The sequence below is a fragment of the Nyctibius grandis genome, chromosome 2 (genome assembly GCF_013368605.1).
Source record: "Nyctibius grandis isolate bNycGra1 chromosome 2, bNycGra1.pri, whole genome shotgun sequence".
Taxonomy (NCBI): domain Eukaryota; kingdom Metazoa; phylum Chordata; class Aves; order Nyctibiiformes; family Nyctibiidae; genus Nyctibius; species Nyctibius grandis.
The window spans coordinates 111,336,917-111,356,107 of NC_090659.1; the positions used below are offsets into that span (position 1 = coordinate 111,336,917).

General features: G+C 38.2%; 1 protein-coding gene across 1 annotated transcript in view; it reads right to left on the bottom strand.

Annotated features, from left to right (window-relative positions):
• Positions 1–2,190: 2,190 nt before the first annotated feature.
• Positions 2,191–19,191, bottom strand: part of DYNC2H1 (dynein cytoplasmic 2 heavy chain 1) — a 193,292-nt gene continuing 176,291 nt past the window's right edge. The window contains exons 88-89 of the mRNA XM_068417541.1: positions 8,176–8,292; positions 2,191–2,473 (exon numbers count right to left, since the gene is read on the bottom strand). Coding sequence (XP_068273642.1) covers positions 2,315–2,473; positions 8,176–8,292 — 276 coding nt within the window. The 3' untranslated portion in view covers positions 2,191–2,314. The remainder of the gene's footprint in view (positions 2,474–8,175; positions 8,293–19,191) is intronic.

The window sequence follows — 19,191 nt, forward strand, 5'->3', positions numbered from 1 at the left end:
GTTAAAATATGATGTCCATTTTCCAGACATCTTTGTCCTAACATAGGTAGTTATCTGAATATCTGTATTTCTCTACCTGTCCACAAAATTGGATATTAGGAAATTGGATATTAGGAAAAATTATTGGATGTTAGGAAAAATTTCGTCACTGAAAGGGCTGTCCAGGGAAGTGGTGGAGTCACCATCCCTGGAGGTATTTAAAAGACGTGTAGATGTGATGCTCAGGGACGTGACTTAGTGGTGGACTTGGCAGTGCTAGGTTAACGGTTGGACTTGATGATCTTAAAGGTCCTTTCCAACCAAAACGATTCTATGATTCTAAAAGAGAAGCTGGAACTAGTAGGAGCCAGTAGATCCCTCAATTTTGACAAATATGAAAGCTAAAATCCAGTCTGCTTCACAGAAACATGTTGGATCCAAAAGGGAAGGTTGCAACATGATCTTTACACGTGCCTAAGGGAACTGAAAGCACAGTTGCCCTCAGTAAAACTTGTTTCCTCTCTCAGTGATGTTTAAATAAGAAAGCCTATTACGACAGAATACTTTCTCTGGACAAGTCACCCTCTAAAACCTCACAGAGCTTGTACACGCATTTATACGAGTGCTTTCTGTTCTGTTGGAAACTTTGTAATTTTCTTCCAAAATCTTCTACATTTTTATTCTTCAGTGAATCAGAGTCAAATGTATAAAGGAAGATGAGACAACTACCTGAAAAGTATCAAGTAAATCTATTCTGCTTTTAGATAGGATTCAGTTTAAAAAATGTATGTGCACTTGAATCAAATTATTTTAGGACATCTTTTTATTAGAAAAAGAACGAAAATGGGAAACTTTCCAAAGAGAAGACAAAAGACCAAGTTTAAGGGATGAACAATAGAGTAGAACAGATACAAAGACTTTCTTCAGGAAGCTAAGCTGGACATGTGGCCACTCTGCTTTCCTTCTCCCTCCCTCAAACCACCAATTAAAAATATCAAGCAAGTGAAATATAGTCTTAATTTAAATACTACTTTAAAATGAATACAAAATCTATCAGAGATATCAGAGCCAAGACATCTATTTTGTTTTCGAAGCAAACAAATAAAGTGTTTTTATGCTTTTGGCTTTTAAAAATATCTTCATGAGGTGACTCATGCTGCTTCCTGCTGGATTTTGGGTTTCCTGCTTCTTTTGGGACTTTGTCTAACTGCACACCAAAGCTATGGCAGCATCCCAACATGACACACCATGAATCACTGAAATTAAACCTGAGTATCCTGCACTAAGAACACGACTCCAGGGGTCTCTCACATCACAGACCAAAAGCATTGTTATATCCCTCTGTTAACCACTCAACAACTGGGTGAAAACCTGTTTTTTTTTTTCCTAAGGAATTGTTTGTCTATCTTGTGCATTTATATGCACATTCTTACTGGAATTTAGTACAGTTTCATAAAATTTTTTTTTCAGTAACTTCTAGGTAACAACCATGATGGTAGTCTAACTGAATTTGTAAATCCACACGAAGTTTATGAAGCTCCTATTCTTTATTACCAATACAAAGAAATATGGTTACAAGTAAAACATCATTAAAACAGACTGAAACATTTATCCTGACTTTTATATTCAAGTAAAACATTCAATTTCAACTGCAACAGGTCAGTTTTATCATTTTATTTCATTAAATAATGGAGGAATAAGAATAACAGTTCAAAAAGGATAATGAAAAAAACTGATCAAAGAAAAAATGCTAACTTTGAATTTATATTCACTATTTATGGGCAAAATACAAGAGATTTCAGCAAGTCTAAGAAAGAAATACAGCACATTACAATCTAGAGAAACAACCCCAATTAACAGTTTGCTGAATAGTGCTGTGTTAACTTTCACAATATCCCACAAAAATAAAATGAAGTTCTATTCAAGTAGAATTAATTCCATATGTTTAAAAAAAAAAATAAACAGGAGAATTTATAAAACATTGCTTTAAAAATGTATAAGCAAGCTGGAACACAGGAGGTTCCACTTAAATATGAGGAAAAACTTCTTTACGGTGAGGGTGACTGAACACTGGAACAGGCTGCCCAGGGAGGTTGTGGAGTCTCCTTCTCTGGAGACATTCAAAACCCGCCTGGACGCGTTCCTGTGTGATATGGTCTAGGCAATCGTGCTCCGGCAGGGGGATTGGACTAGATGATCTTTCGAGGTCCCTTCCAATCCCTAACACTCTGTGATTCTGTGATTCTGTGATTCTGTAAAGTTTTCTTTTAATAAGAAACAACTGAGATGTTTAAATGTTTCTTAACTTCAAGAGTTAATTTAATGCAGTTTCAGATTACTGATTTTTTAAAAATAAAGCAGTGCCACATTGAATCCACTGGTCTTGGTTTCCTCCACAAGGTACATCAATATTTGTCACCACACGGTCTCTCTCCACGCTTGTGTAGACCGGTAAAGATATGCATTCCTCTGGAGAATATGGACCGTATGCATCCTGTCAACAAATAAGCACTTAGTTATCACTTAGACAATAAAACATGAGAAAGGAATAATCCCCAATGATAGGGAGCTGGAGCACCTCTCCTATGAAGACAGGCTCAGAGAGTTGGGGCTGTTCAGCCTGGAGAAGAGAAGGCTCCAGGGAGACCTTAGAGCAGCCTTCCAGTACCTGCAGGGGGCCTACAGGAAAGCAGGAGAGGGACTTTTTACAAGGGCATGTAGAGAAAGGACGAGGGGGAATGGTTTTAAACTGAAAGAGGGTAGATTTAGATGAGATATTAAGAAGAAATTCTTTACTGTGAGGGTGGTGAGACACTGGCACAGGCTGCCCAGAGAAGCTGTGGCTGCCCCCTCCCTGGCAGTGTTTAAGGCCAGATTGGATGGGGCTTTGAGCAACCTGGTCTAGTGGAAAGGTGTCCCTGACTGTGGCAGGGGGGTTGGAACTATATGATCTTTAAGGTCCCTTCCAACCCAAACCATTCTATGATTCTATATGGTAGCTAAAGCTAGAGCCTAAGATATAGATTAGACACCACAACCTTGGACAGGCAACTCTTGGTCCAGGCTACAAAGCAGAAGGATTACTAACAAAGCAGAGACTTCAGAAAATTTGCTAGACTATTCCATAACTAAGCCTCTACTTTTTCTCTCCATTTTGTTAAACTGGAAGTATGTAATAGGGGTGATCCTATGAAGTACATATCAAAATCTAAAAAACCGTAAAAAGCTAAAAAAAACCCAAATTACATCTCAAAAGCTTCTGCAAACCAGGGGCAAGGGAAGTGTTGAACAGTTCCCTGAGGGGAGAATGCCCCTTGGGAGCACCAGTGCTGTACTGCAGGATGCTGCTGACCTGGGCAGGCTGGAGTCCTGGGGCAGCCAGTGCTCTCGGCAAGCCCTGCTGCCTCCCCTCCTCCGGCCCTGCAGCAGAACCCTGCTGCTTCTCCTGTAATGCAGCCCCAGTTGTGATCTGCATCTGAGATACCTACAAGTAGGATACTTCAGGAAGTGCACCAAAAAAATCTTACCCCACGCTTTCCAGGATACTTTATGGATTTAAACAATGATTTCTAGCATCAGTGAATCCAAACATAAAAATTGTTCTCTGATACAGAGAGAGCTTCTATACCTTACATTAGAGCCTCAAGGGTCCCCACTTAATGCAGGATATTAAGATGAACCCAGAAGTACTAACCACAATTTAGTTAGACCAGGACTTCAAACAAACAAACAAAAAGCCTAAATTCTCTATTCCTTTCCATATACTTCTAACACTTCAAGACATGCAAGCATATGTAAAAAGTTACATTATTAGTAAAAAAAAAAAGCAGGTTTGATGACTTTTTTTTTTTTTTAATGCCTTTCATACTAATACTGATCACAGTCACAGTTGGGGTTCTTTGGCACTTCCTGAAAACAGGCCATTTCCATTAAATGCCTAAATAGGAAATTTAACAAGTTAACTTTAAGCATTCAGATTTGAACTCAGTGCTTTGAACTTCCAGCTGAATTAATTTATAATTTGAATTCTCCTATACATGTAGTTTCCTACTGCACAGCATCAGCAGTTCTACTATCACAAAGATTACAACTGTATTTTAAACACTGCTTAGGGAAGGACCTTGGTTGGAGCCATGGCTTTACCTCAGTCTGTATCCTGATGAGCAAGCAATGCTCTACCTTGAGAACAGCAACAGCTCCTCTCTGCTTTCTGTACTACAAACAGTGTGCACCTGGGACGTAGTTTCCTCCTAGGGCTTTGCACAGGGCATTGTCTCTGTGCATGACTATAGAACAGAGCTCAAAGACTCAGTCTAGACTTCCTATAGCATGTAATTTGGGTTTCAACGCATGATGTATTTGTTTAGTGTAAATAATTCGGGGTTTGATTCAATTGATATATATTAAGCATATTTTCCGTCACACTCAAAATCTCCCTTCCTGTCAACAGGAAAACATCAGCAGATTTTCAAGAATCGAATAACAAAGCAGCACACTTATCAGAAAGGAACTGGAAACAAAAATGAGGGTCTTTCTAATGCAAATCACATCAAATGTGAGTTAGTGAAGATCCAATATTAGAAAATAACTGAAAACAGGAAAGAGGAAACACGCAAACAATAACTGTTTCAAGTACTTTCCCTTGCATGTCTAGTGTAAGCCATTGCTGAAGAATTTTGTTGTTCCTTTTGAAAATCAACTTCCCATGTCTTCTGAACATCATTGTTTAAATCCTTGCAGAAGGTTTGTGCACTGTAAGAGTTGTGTAGAATGACTTAATAATTAGAAGTTTGACAAAAGAACTCAGCTGTTCTCAGAAGGATTATACTTCCCACAGTTATCCCTGAAGATAAGACAAACTGCTGGCCAGCCTGAGAGTAAAATGTTAATCAGAGAATTTAAGTTTTGTCAAAGCTTGGAGGCCAAAATTTGGCCAGTTTGCCTTCAAAGACCTCTTTTTACACCTTTTTGGGTCAAAATAGCTGTTCTTGCACCATTCTCAACCCACTGATGTTTTAAGGAATCGCATTATTTGAGGGTTAAAACCACTCTGTGAAAGTCTTTTCTGAACCACAAATCCTGATGTCCTTGGCCTACGCACAGTCCAAAAATTCTTTGTCTAGACTGCCTCATACATGGTTCCATCCCCCTTTGTGACACCCTTCACAGCTTGGGATTTACCAGTGAATTAAAACTGGAAAGAACCTTCACAGTTTAATGAGAATAAGCATCATGTTAGTAGCTCAAAATATCCCATTTTGATCATTGCAGCATTTTGAGGAGGTTCTCTCAGAGAAATCCTGTAGCCTACTTTTTTTTTTCAGAGTTCACTTTATTTTCGTTTGGTTGAAAATGACCTCAAAGCATTGCATTATAAATATACACATTTTTGCTCACTAGGTTTAATGAGAGATATTTATGGGGAAAAGAAAACAAATTCAAAACCTAAGAATCCTAAGATAATATGTTCTACTTCATGCACTCTTCTCCTAAGGAGAGGATAATGAGATAAGGGGAAGTACATAATGTCCCAATTTTGCCTTGGTATCCAAGCACAGTGTTTGATTGTGGCCATTTTTACAGTGAAGCTCATAGCAAAACAACTTAAGGGCAAAGCAATTCAGAAATGCTCTCCTTAGAGATACTTTATTTTTAAAATCTGGGCAATTGACAAGTTTTGGCCTGTGTTTTAAAAGAATTGTATTTTTTTTCCAATACAAAATCATCAGTTGCTATTAATTTCAAATATGAAATACATTGGAAGAAGTTTAATTATTGACTGATTATTGAACTATCTCACTTCTATATTTTATAGATAAAGGTCTCTGCTGATGTCACATATAACTTCTGGATCTTAGCTTTGAAGTTGAAAGAATATAGACTGCTATTCAGAAAAACACTTAAACTGTTTTATCTCTAATATAAGGTGAATGTTTTTCAGAACAAAGAAAGGGTTACTTACAATCCTCATTTTCAGTATGCATAAGATAAACCTTTGGTGTTACCATGTAAAACCATACATATTACCATTCTCTCCCACCCACAACTGAGTATATGTATTAAGATGTCTGGTAATTTCATAGTTATCCCATGCATCACCTTTCAAGTAAATTAGAAATTTGTTTATTTCTCTGAACAAAACAAACATTGTAAACTACTAAAGAACTGAAAAAATCTTTCATTGGTTGATTTTGTAATAGGTTTTGTGGTGTTTTGGCTTTTTTTTTTAGTTTTCAGTATTTTCTTTCCCATCAAAGTTGGGAGTAGTAGTGAGATGGTGACTAGTATTTACTTGTGTGTTCAAAGTCTAAATCTTGAGCATTATACTTCTAATGCTGTACTATAATTTAATGCTATATTTCCAGTGCTGGAAATAACAATGAGGGGAAAAAAAAGAGTCGAAATACAGCAGCATGTTAGCAATGGAGCTCCTTGTGCAGTATCTATCACAATATACCACAAATTTCATCATTGCCATAATTTATGATAATTTATAAATCTTAGCTAAGTGATATAAAGGATTGATTGTGCATATATAATCCTTTAGACATAAACGGTTGACCAAGTCTGGGACTAGGAGTGGATCAAGCTGCACCTAGACTCCTCTCTGAGAAGGAGTTTAGAAAGCAAGCGGGTCCATTCTGAACCTCATGACTCAACTGGAGGTTTTCCTTACCCTTTCTATCTCTTAGACATAAACTGTTGACCAAGTCTGGGACTAAGTTTGGATCCTGCTGCACCGAGTCTACTCTCTGAGCAGGAGTCCTGGAAGTAAGGGTGTCCTTTCTGGACCTTGTGACTTAACAGGAGGGTCCCATAACAGTTTTGTCTGACCCTGTCCTCTATGCTGCAAATAATCAAGTGCACCTTGCCATCAAATCTTGCTAAACCACTGTCGCATTTACTATCAGACTTTGTTAAACCGCTGTTTTATATCAATAAACATATTGCTATTTCTCTCCTACGAGTGATGTGCATCAATCCATCCACAACATAAACTCCATTGTAACTGAAATTTCAACTACTTGGGTCCAGTGAACTTTTTTCTTTAACATTCTTCTAACCAAACCTAGCCTTCTCAAGAGAGAACTCTGCGGAGTTCTCTAGGTTGCCAAATAACAAACTCCTCCAGTTAATAAATTCATTTGTTTGATGAGTTAATCCTGTCCTGTCTACAGGACAGGATAAAAGGTGACATTATTTTCCATCTTTTATATACTGCTAATTTTATTTATTGTGATAAAGAAGTAGAAAAAAACTGCATCCACCCCTATTTCTCACTTCTATATTTACACTTGATTTTTGGTGTGAAAGTCTTAATATATTTTCTTTTATATCTGCATGTGTGATTCTTCTCACCTGTCTGTCCCAGAGTTAGCGGTCTAGGCCGTCTCTAGAGTCACATCTAGACAGAGATTTATCCCTGTTACCTTATGACAGGATGGACTTCCTGACATGCCTATCTTTTACTGCAACCAAAGGCAGCATTAAGGCAACTAAGTGATACCAGGCAATTAACATTTAGTCAGATAAATTTAGATGAGATGAATAATAGCTACAATAAGCTTTCTTTTAGTTATAAGACTGTAAGTATATGAATTTGTAATTCCTGCACATCCTTGAATAACTTTGACGTAACTTCTAGCTTTATTTATCAGAGATTGCTATTGTAATTGAAGAGCAGAAGCAGTAACAATTTTTACTGTTTGGATTACTTCACTTTCACCTTACATAGTTCTGCAAGCACTGGCATTTTTTTAAATTAGTGTAAGTAGGGGAAAGGCTTTCTTTGCTTACAGATCACATCATGTTCTTTATCTTTTTATTGCTGTTGCATTTTAATTTAATGTTTCAAATGCGAAGAAAATATATTCTAGGAATGGAATCCCAAATTCATGTATACATTTACTAAATACACTTTTGAAAATATGTTAATGTTTTTTTTAAAAGAAAAAAAGGTATGACTAAAATAAAGACCTTGGCTTAATCTAAACAATAAAATCTAAAAAATATTGACAAAATGATAATAAGTTCTGGTTTTATATAAAAGAAGTAACTGCTTTTCCTATTAAAGACAGGGATTTTTATTTTGAAATGAGGGGGAAAACAGGTCAGCAACATCATACTGAAAAGCTACTACACAGAAAAAAGCAAATTATGGGTCTTGAAAGTTTAGGGCTTTTAATAATTTAGTACCTGTGGAATCCAGGCCATGTAACAAGGGAGAACAGATGACACACTGGGAGAATCATGCAGATTTTCTGAAAGTCGATTTCCATCAAAACTGCAACCTTCCAGTTGTAAGCCAGTGATCTGCCATAGAAATATAAAATATTCAAACATATATAACAGACCTGATATGTCAGTAACGATTACACTGTGCTTTAATAAATGATGATACTTTTTACTGTGACTGAATTTTTAAATAACAGGAAACTAATTATTGTAATGTTCTGTGTGATAATAGGAAACATGATTTAAAAGCAAGATCTGGACCATGCTTTGGTGTGAACTTCCTCTGATTTGGACTCACATTCTTTGAAATGTTAGAGAAAAATACCTGTATATGTCATCATTTATGAAACTGCAGTTGCCTAGCATTAGATTAATGGAAATATGACAGCAACAGCCAAGTACACAATCATTAAAATGTCAAGAAGAAGAGAAGAACAATCACTGAAACAAGCCTGACTTCCTGCATGGAAGTCTGAGCACAGCTTTCAAAGAATGGAAGGCGCAATTACACAGCGTCTGCAGAGGCAAGCAAAATATATTGAAATAATATGATAGAAAATGTTATTTAACATAATTCAAGATTTCTTAGATAAATTATTGTTTGGAAAAATTAAATAGGAACCATATATGCTTCTATAAGTAACTATGCAATGCTTTATATGTAACATGTTCTTAAGTGCTTTTTTTAATGAGTGAGTGCTTTCAGCTTCTGAACTAAATGCTTTCTTTTTTTCTTTACTGAAGTCCTGCATAAATTAATGACAATGATACCCATTCTGGATTTCTTCCAAATAAAATTTTCAATATCTGTTGATCATTTTATCTTCCCAGTGCAAATAATAGTAGTTTGTCAGTATATATCATAATAATAATAGTCAGTTTGCCCTAGCAAAGCCCTGAATTAAATATATAATACTGAGGTACGCTTTCACCAAATACAAGGTTCATAAAGCAGTGCTGGAACTAGGAAATACAATGCTGTTGGAAACTGGATGAGTGACCACATAACCAAAATGGAGAAAAGTATCATTTTCTAATACATTTTCTCTTGAAATTTTAAAAAGTATTCTAAAATTATTTATCTGACAAGAAAAGTTGCAATTAAACAGTAACACAATGGGGGCTACTGTCATGCTTGAAAAGCCATGCTTTCCTCCCAAGTGCTGTTTTTTTTTTAATACTCTACAAACTGTATACTAGCTAAGATTACATTTTGTATTTTTAATAGCTATTCTTTTGATTGTAGACAGGCATTGCAGTCTTCAAAAATTTGCTTCTTTCATATTTCTGTTCTAACTCTGAGCTTAGGACTCTTCCTTACAATGTGCAAGATGCATATATACACATTCTAACGTGAAAAAAAAGCTTATAAAAGATTGCATTTAAAAAAGCTATAGAAAAAAAGCTGTGTTTCACCTTGGACAGAGTGACGAGAGAAGTGGTGACATTCTTTGAAACAATCCGTCCTCCATACAGAATAGGACTGACAGTAAAGCCTCCAAAACTGTGGATAACCTGAACCAAAACAACCCTAAATGGAAAGCTCAGAGTAAGTAGTATGACTTTTTCTCTAACTTTAACTTCCACAAATTATTATAACAAGGTCTCAGCGAAATGAATTAAATTTTTCAGACTTTGGAACTGCAAAAACTTTTTTTCTTCTTCAACCTCTTGTCAAAAGCTTAAGGTCTTTTCTTCATTAGGGAAGCGTGACACTCCTCTCCCTTCTCCTGCCAAGTTTCTTGTGATCTTTCTTCCACTGAAGAACTGTATTAATTTATAGATCTTTCCTTTGAATTTTCCCTAAGATTTTCAGGTCTGTTGCTTTTAAGGTACAGTGTTAACATTTGATATTTTGTACTGTTTCTTTTCAAACTCAAAATCTTTCCACACAGAGAGATTTTCAAAAAAGATGGCTTTATCTAGTAAAAGAGAAGTTTGGGTGTCAATAGTCGTTAATGATAGCCTATATATATTCCAGCGCCAGTTCTACTGTCTTGCAAGAACAAAGAATACGAAGAAAAATATCATAAAAGGCACAAAAAGAACAAAGTCTTACTAATGATTATACTGAGGCTTTCCTACAGACTCTTTCCTACTGCTCTCTGTTGTTAATGTTGATACTTAAGGCCTCACTTTGATATATCTACAGGTCCTGGATTACAGTTTATCTCACTACACTTCTGATTGAATGCTCTCAAAGCTTTTATTTATCCCTATCACACAAATATTAGAAAGATTCATCTCTTATGTTCTTCTTTATGTCCTTCCTGCATTCTGCAGGGAATTTTGTTCTGGAGCTTAGTTTGATAAATATGTGAGTTCGGTAAAGTTATTGAAGGGAGACTGGTCTGATGAAGAGCTTTTAAAATCTATTGTTAGGGTGTTCAAAGGTCTGGCCATCCTGAACATCTTTAAAAGAAGTTTCTATAGAAGTGGGTCACCTATTGAAAAATCTCTTTCTACTGCACACACATTTCTTCTTTTGATATTGGCAGTTCCTTTGACATTGTAGTTATGTAAAATAATATCATTTGATCTCCTGGAAAACTTCAACCAATCATAGGAACTCCTTTGAAGATGAAGACCAAATTTTTGACTTTGATTCAATATTAAAAGACACTGAAAAAAATAAAACATTGGAACAATGTACTTTCAGATACTGTTTGGCTGAGTATACCCATAGCCGTGTTCTCAATCTATGATAAACAATGTACAGAAATTACAACTACTACAAAGGACACGGATTTCACAGTATCTATAATTAGCATGCATAGTATTTTTGCAACTGAGTTCAGAGTAATGGCTGGAGTTGACCATAATTTTTAAAATTTTAATTCTTACAAAGTATTTGGCATTTTGCAACTATCAGTACTAGTTTAGTTTCAAAAAAGCTATTGTTACACATTACAGATTATGTTTCTTTAAAACACATTTGTAGGAAGTGTGCTGATATCATGGCCCAAAGTACTTCTGTTTCCAAAATTTAAAATTCGCTGCAATTATTTTTTCCTTACTATTTAATGCCATCATTTCCCATGAAATGACACAAACTACAGCAGACTTCAGGAAGTCACATTTTCACTTCATTACCTCCACAGGTCTCCATCATTAATATCTTGGCATTTCAGGATGGAGGTATACTGTAAAAAAACACTTCTCAGAATGCCTTATAATAGTATTTCTGTCAATTGCTAAGAGCATAGTTTTGATATTAACGCTGATATTATTTATTTGAATATTATAGTCTTGCAATAAATTTTTGTTTTTCACTATTTATATTAAGATCTATCCAAGCTCATAGCACTTATTACCCAACAAGTCTCTCAGTATGTTGTGACAGTGTGCTCCTCGCACCACCTTCACCAGTGGCTGTCGTAATGGATGCGTCTGGTCGTAATGGATGTGTGTTGTTGTGATGGCTGCATCCGGCTAAAAGTGGATTTCGGGGGAGACGGATAACACAATAGCCAAGGGACCAGTACACCCTGGTGGCCCTATTATAGCTGAATGGGTTTTTTTTTTACTGCAACCTGTTCCAAACTGTCCCTGATGGGCCAAAAAGACCTTTATTGTTTAGCTCAAAAGCATTTAAAGAAACAGACCATTGATACTCTGAATGGGAAAAGGGACTTTTATCTTTAGTCTGAGCACTTAAACAAGTTGAGAAAATACATAAGGGACAACCTGTGCAAACTAGAGGACCATTTAATTTACTAGAAGTGATCCTAAAGGAGACTGTGCCCCCAGAAAGAGTTGCACAAAAAACCACTATCAGAACATGGTATGCCTACCTATCAGGAGTTGCAGAAAATATGCAGTCAACTGAAGGACACACTAAGGTTTCCAAATTGCAGATGTCCATAAAGACAGACCCTTTAGCATTACAACAATCTTTCAAACCTTCACCCGTTCTGGATGTACCACCTCTCACTGAGGGTACACCAACAGAAAACATTTGGTTTATGGATACTTCAGCAAAAGGGTAAATGGCAAATGGGAATAGAAGGCTGTAGCATTAAATATTACCACTCACAAACAAATAATAGAAGAAGGTGAAGGCAGTGCATAAGTAGGAGAAATAAGAGCAATTGTTTTGGCAGCACAGAATGCATGATGGATTCTTCCTTCTTTTTAACAGGGTAACCTGTTCGGACTATCCCCACCGAAACAAGTCTCTATTTTCTCTTACAGCACCCTGCAGAACGACAGACAGAAATGCTGTGTTCATGTTGCTAGTCTGAACCCTGACAATGCTGCTCCTCCTCAACTGTGGTCAAAGAACCCTAGGGTGGCCATGGTCCCAATCCCGTGTTATGTGTATCAGAAGTATGGGACTAAATTCTAACAAAGACTTGGCCCTCTTAACTGTAGTAATGCATGTAACTGAGGTATATTTAGGAAGTGAATGGAGCAGGGATCCTAAGGGTTTTGACCGACTCCCCCAACTCTGGGAAGTGACAGGCCAGGAAATAAAGGTAGGATGCCGAATGATCAGTGGATCCACCCATGAGAAGGCATCTCAGATTTCTGTTTACATCAAACCCAATAACAAAAGATATAAAACATTGTGGCTTTGAAAGATTGGATTGCTGGTACAATTTTACCTTAGTACAACCTGTTTTGTAGTCTGCCTCTGGGGTCATCATAGCATGAGACTATAATTTAAATTTAAAATAGACCGTTATGTGATCAAAAATACAGGCCATCAATGAGCGTTATTTAATCCACCATGGTCTCTTAAATTAGTAGAACTATTGATGCAAATTAATATCTCTACAATCAAACCAACCTGTTCACCATTCCTAACTACATCCCATGCAGGATGGTTAGCATGGTTACACAGGTGAACCCTCACCTCTCCAAGACGAACAAGGAGAGATGTGACTGGTATCACAATGACAAGACTGAGAGTCTTAAATAGTATAGATGCCAGAGCACTTGTAAATAAACTGAGAACAACAAGTGATTTAAACAAATTATAACACCCATTGCGATCTTCTCTATTAGCACTGGGAACTAATCGATGGCTCTTACGGAAAAGGATGTGTTTGCATGAGAACCCTTTGCGATTTCATATTCGTAGATGTACTGTATGAGTACACCTTATGAGTGAAGCGCATCACTCCATGCGCAACACGTTTCTTCTTTTCTTTCATTCTTTTCTATAATAGAAAATTGAATGCCAAAAGGAATGACTAGCTGCTTTTGTACAACCGCACAACCAATGCAGAAAGCAAACAGATGTATTTGCATATCAATATGTGATAATATTGCAATAGCAATACATTTTCAGTACCTTTTGTTAAAGCAATCTGAAGTGATATTAAAGAAGGTGTAATTTTATATATACCAATTCTAAATCACCACATCCTACTAGGAGAGATGTACAACACATCACGTCTAAACTATCACCTGAATTAACACTGGTAATTTAACATCAGATTTGATAATCCACCCAAATTCAGGTGTATTCTTGGCCTGATTGAGTGTTCCTCTGCCTACTTTGTAGTTACACTGACAGTTCTAGCACTTCATACTTCTGATTTACAGAAGATCACAGGGTGTATTATTTGAAATTTTCAGCACACAAAGATCATTCCAAATGTCTACAATTGCTGAAGCATGATGCCATTTTTTAAAAGTGCAGGAAGACTGAAAAAGCATTTTTATCATACAAATGATAATGAGATTTCCACCTTCTTTTCATTATCAGAACAAATTCTAAGCCATCAAGAACTTTTAAAGTTAAAGGCAAGAAAAAAAAAATTCAAAGAACATGTCTTCAAAACAGTCACAAAGTGACAGTGTGCCTAAGAAAGTTATACAAAGTATGTTTGAATCTTAGGTTTAAGTTCAATGTTCATCCGCATTCCTAATTGTTCCAATCCTTCAACAAAGATATTCTATTAGAATAATTAAATATCCATTGGTTCAGGGACTTGTGCATGACTCTCCCATATCCGAAAACACAGGCCCCCAACCATGTGAGTACAGAATCAAGTCTCTTGGTGGAAATAGTCACACAAAGTGAAGTAGCACCATTAGCATAAATTGGGACTGATAAACCTCAGAACAGCCTGTATCACGATCTGGTTCTTGTAGCGGATGTGAGAGATCCAATTTCAAACCTGCAGCCTGAATCATATGAAGAAGGAACACGCAGTATCAACAAATCAAATCTTCTGACAAAAACAGATCATATTTACCAATTCTACCAATTATTTTATCGCAAACTTTCTGATAGTTTGAAGATCTATCTTATGTAAGAGAGTGGCTTAGCAAAGAGAAATGAAAGCGGGTTCATGGCACTTTGATAACATAATATGAAGACCTGAAAGTCACCAAGGGGGAGGAAAACAGCAGGATTGGGTATATCTGAGTTTAGTTTACAAAGAGCTGTATGATCAGTCAGGTTCTAAACGGAAACACAACAAATCATAATGCAAAGAAAATTTCCAAAGGGAACAAAACAAAAGGTATTTGTGCAGACACAAAAGTATGTCTATGCATATATATTATTAATTAAATACATTCATAGATGCATACACAATAGGATGCCAGGAAACATTTTACATTTATTTCAGTTACCTTATTCTGCACACATCTGAAATGGAAACAGATCTCCTTTTGCTTATGAACTGAATTTTTAAATGGGAAAAATTTCTTAGTAGCCTTATCTGCAGGCAGAAGGATAGCCAATGAGGAAGTAACAGTTAAGTATGAGACACACAATATCGAACTTGGAGTGGCCCAGTTCACTGGGGATCATATGTATTTAACTGGATCATGTGTAGCCAATGCCAGCAAAAGTAGACGTGTTACTTTTTTGCTAACACTTTCCACCTTGTTTTTACAACATCCTGCTGTGATTACATTTTCTTTACTTCTGTTTCACTCCTATGTAACATTTTCCATTCATGTATTACACTTTCTACAAAAGAGATCTTCTTATCAGCACTGGTGCTTTTATACAATGATGATAGCATCTTTAATCAAGTAGATAACCGGTGTTCTTCATAACAGCATTGTATAAACTTCACATATTTTTTGCATAAAGTCTGGAAAATCTTTAATTAACTCTTTCCTGAACCCTGTGTCTCCATGATCTTGCCAGGCACAGAGGTGAGACTGACTGGCCTGTAGTTCCCCGGGTCTTCCTTTTTTCCCTTCTTGAAGATTGGGGTTATGTTTCCCCTTTTCCAGTCAGTGGGAACTTCACCAGACTGCCACGACTTCTCAAAAATGAGGGATAGCAGCTTAGCAACTTCATCTGCTAGTTCCCTCAGGACCGTGGATGCACTTCATCAAGTCCCATGGACTTGTGCACCTTCAGGTTCCTTAGATGGTCTCAAACCTGATCTTCTGCTGCAGTGGGCGGTTCTTCATCCTCCCAGTCCCTGCCTCTGCCTTCTGCGACTTAGGTGGTGAGGCTAGAGCACTTGCCGGTGAAGACTGAGGCAAAAAAGTCGTTCTCCATATCCCAGGCAATGAAGTCTCCCGTTTCCTTCCGGAGAGGAACCACATTTTCCCTAGTCTTCCTTTTATCACTGACATACCTATAGAAGCTTTTCTTGTTGCCTTTGACATCCCTGGCCAGATTTAATTCTGTCAGGGTTTTAGCTTTCCTAACGTGCTCCCTGGCTGCTCAGAGAATTTCCCTGTATTCCTCTCAGACTACCTGCCCTTGCTTCCACCCTCTGTAGGCTTCCTTCTTGTGCCTGAGTTTATCCAGGAGCTTCTTTTTCATCCATGCAGGCCTCCTGGGCGTTTTTGCCTGCCTTCCTCTTTGTCGGGATGCATTGCTTCTGAGCCTGGAGGAGGTGGTCCTTGAATACTAACCAGCTTTCTTTGGCTCCTCTTCCCTCCAGCGCTTTATCCCAAGGGACTCTCACAAGCAGGTCCCTGAAGAGGCCAAAGTCTGCTCTCCTGAAGGCCAGGGTGGTGAGCTGGCTGCGTGCCCTCCTTGCTGCCCTATGGATCTTGAACTCCACCATTTCATGGTCGCTGCAGCCAAGGCTGCCCTTGAGCTTCACGTCCCCCACCAGCCCCTCCTTGTTGATGAGAACAAGGTCCAGCATGGCACCTCTCCTCGTCAGCTCCTCTATCACTTGGAGAAGGAAGTTGTCATCCACACATTCCAGGAACCTCCTGGATTGCTTGTGTCCAGCTGTGTTGTCCTTCCAGCAGATATCAGGGTGGTTGAAGTCCCCCATGAGGACCAGGGCCTGTGAACGTGAGGCTACATCTATCTGTCTGTAGACGGCCACATCCACTCGGTCTTCCTGGTCAGGTGGTCTGTAGCAGACACCCACTATGTCTCCCATCCCTGCCCTCCCTTTAATCCCTTTAGTCCTGACCCAGGATTTAATCTCCTGAAAGTTGTTAAACTCATTTTAGAGCTGAATTGGTACATGTCTTTCTTCACTGACAAAATGAGGCTAGTAAACTCCAATTTCCGATTTAGGTATCTACAGCCAGGTAGGATAAAACAGGGCAGAGCTGCCTCACCACAGCATGTGTTTAAGGAGTTCTGTATTCTGCTGATTGAATTTTTTTTTTGAGTCCCCACTCAAAATAGCTCCCCATTCTATAAGGTTAGCCTGAATTCTTGAAACTGCAGCTACGTTAACTTTACCAGTATTAAAATCCATATTGCTCATGTGAACCAAGCTTAACGTGCAATCCATAGGATTCTTATCAAACAAGACACATTTTAGAGGACGATTTTTGTGAATCACTGACATTTTTATGCCCTAGTTACAGTCCATGTGGCATTTAACTTTACTAATGTAAAAGTTTCTCCCCAGTTCTCCATGAGCACGAGGAAGGACTCATGGCAAGGAATCTAAATATTCAGCATGACAAAGAGTTCCAAAGCCTTTCTATACACCAAAGTTTCAAAGGAGCAGCGAAGATACCGGTGAATACTTACTGATACAGATTCACTGAATATTGCTCTTTCTGAAGAAAGGATAATATTCAAATCAAGTGAGTAAACTTGGCAGGTTTCTTACCTTTTGTTAAAAATAACCACTCACCTAACTGCTTCTACTATTCCTGTGGCAGAGAATTTGCTCTTAAACAAAATTTTCTTTTTATTTTTGATTCCTCTTGGAACATAAGACTCATTCTTACAAAGCAATATAGAATATGTATTAACCTTTTTGCCTACATATAACAGTGTCTGCTAACAGTGTATTCTAACTAATATTACCAAAAATCTGCCATTAAATTTGCACATAACAAAGAATTATAACATTCAATACACGTAGTGGAATGCTGTTTTAAAACTCTTTCCTATAATTACCCTTTAATTCTTTAGTTTCCAAGCAGCTATTTCAAACTAGCAACTGTAAAGTATTGTAGTATTTTTTTGCATATGAAAATACTCAGATAATATTATTCATACATGGAGTTCAGGTATTTGACATTGACTTCTGACATTTTTCAAAGATGACAGGATCGTTTTGAAGAAGTCCAGGCTTCTAGGATCTGCAGCTGATAGCTAAGCTACTCGAATGGGTGGTCTGAGATGTGAAGCTGAATTTTGCCTCACTGCTTTGGACTTAGAATTCTTGGCTGAATCTGGAACCTCAGAACATGTGATTTGCAGGCTCTGAGGTTTATCATATCCCTAGTTTATCCCAGGGAACCAAACTGCCCTAGAAGTCCCTTGGTTTATTTATTCCCAGGGTCTAGATCTCCATCTGTTCTCATTAAATAAAGTAGGCAACCATTACTCTTATTCAAATACCAAGATTTAATAATTTTCTAATCTATATTCTCTAGTTCCAACAAGAATTAATTCAACAAAGTTCAAAGGACTGTATTGTATAAAGGTCAGATTGGATGATTACAGTTAGCTTTTCTGGCCTTACAATCTATTAATATTTTAGGAATACGAATTCTAACACATTCTGTATTAATAATTTTAGACAGTGTCAGAAGCCAGCCCAGAACCCTAATATCTCCCACAGCTTTGTGTCTGCCTGCATTATCAGACCAGAGAAGGTTCCCTGCCACTTGCTTTCTCTCTCCTAGTCTAGCAATCTCTCTGCTTTAGCTGCACATCAGTACATAGTCGCATGGTGAGTGCCCTGCATTATCCACCTGTGTTTCTGTGAGAATGCAGTTTTATGTGCCGTGCTCTGTGCTGAACACAGCGCTTTGAGCTGTGCAGTATTATCATGGGATCAACACACCTGTTGGAAGATGCAGCACAGAAAACTTATTTTGTGAATTCCCTACAAAATTAAGTATAAAACAGGTGCAAAGAGATCTGTATTTGGCCAAAATGGCAGTGCTAACTGAAATGTTAAGAAGCTAAACTAAACCATTTGAGGATTCATCTCTACTTTGCTGTCTAAGCAATCAGTAGTGACTTCATGGCTGCTGGGTAGTCCTAAGCGTCCATTAAAAAATTGTTGGGTCTTCATCATATCAAAAGTTAGTCATATTATAGTTTACTTTGTTTTTTTTACTTCCTTAGAAGAGGAGGGGGCGTAGCTGGAGGCACCGCGGGAGATTTAAACGCGGTGAAACCATAACAAACAGCCAGTCGGCAACAGCGGCGGCGGCAGCGGCAGCGGTGGCAGCGACTGAGGTTAGTGCGGGGAGAGATCGGGCCGTAGCGGGCGAGCGGTTTCTGTGCTCCGGGCCCCCCCGAGCAGCAGCCCGAGACCCGCCTGGACCCGGAAGTTCCCGGCAACAAATCAGGAGAGGAGGGGGCGTACCACCACCCCCTGTGATCGGGTGATAAAGAGCCTCCTGGAGGGCAGGGGCTAGTCCCTGCCCAGAGGGGACAGGGTGACGGCACAGCCGCAGGGGCGTGGCAGTTTGCGCAGCAGTTCTCGCAGGCAGGGCGGGCGAGCAGGGTAGGCGGACAGGCAGGTATGGTTTCCACTTGGCGGGGCCCTAAGTCCCTTGCAGGTGCCAGAAAAGACATGGCAACCCAAACGGACCTGCTGCGGAAGC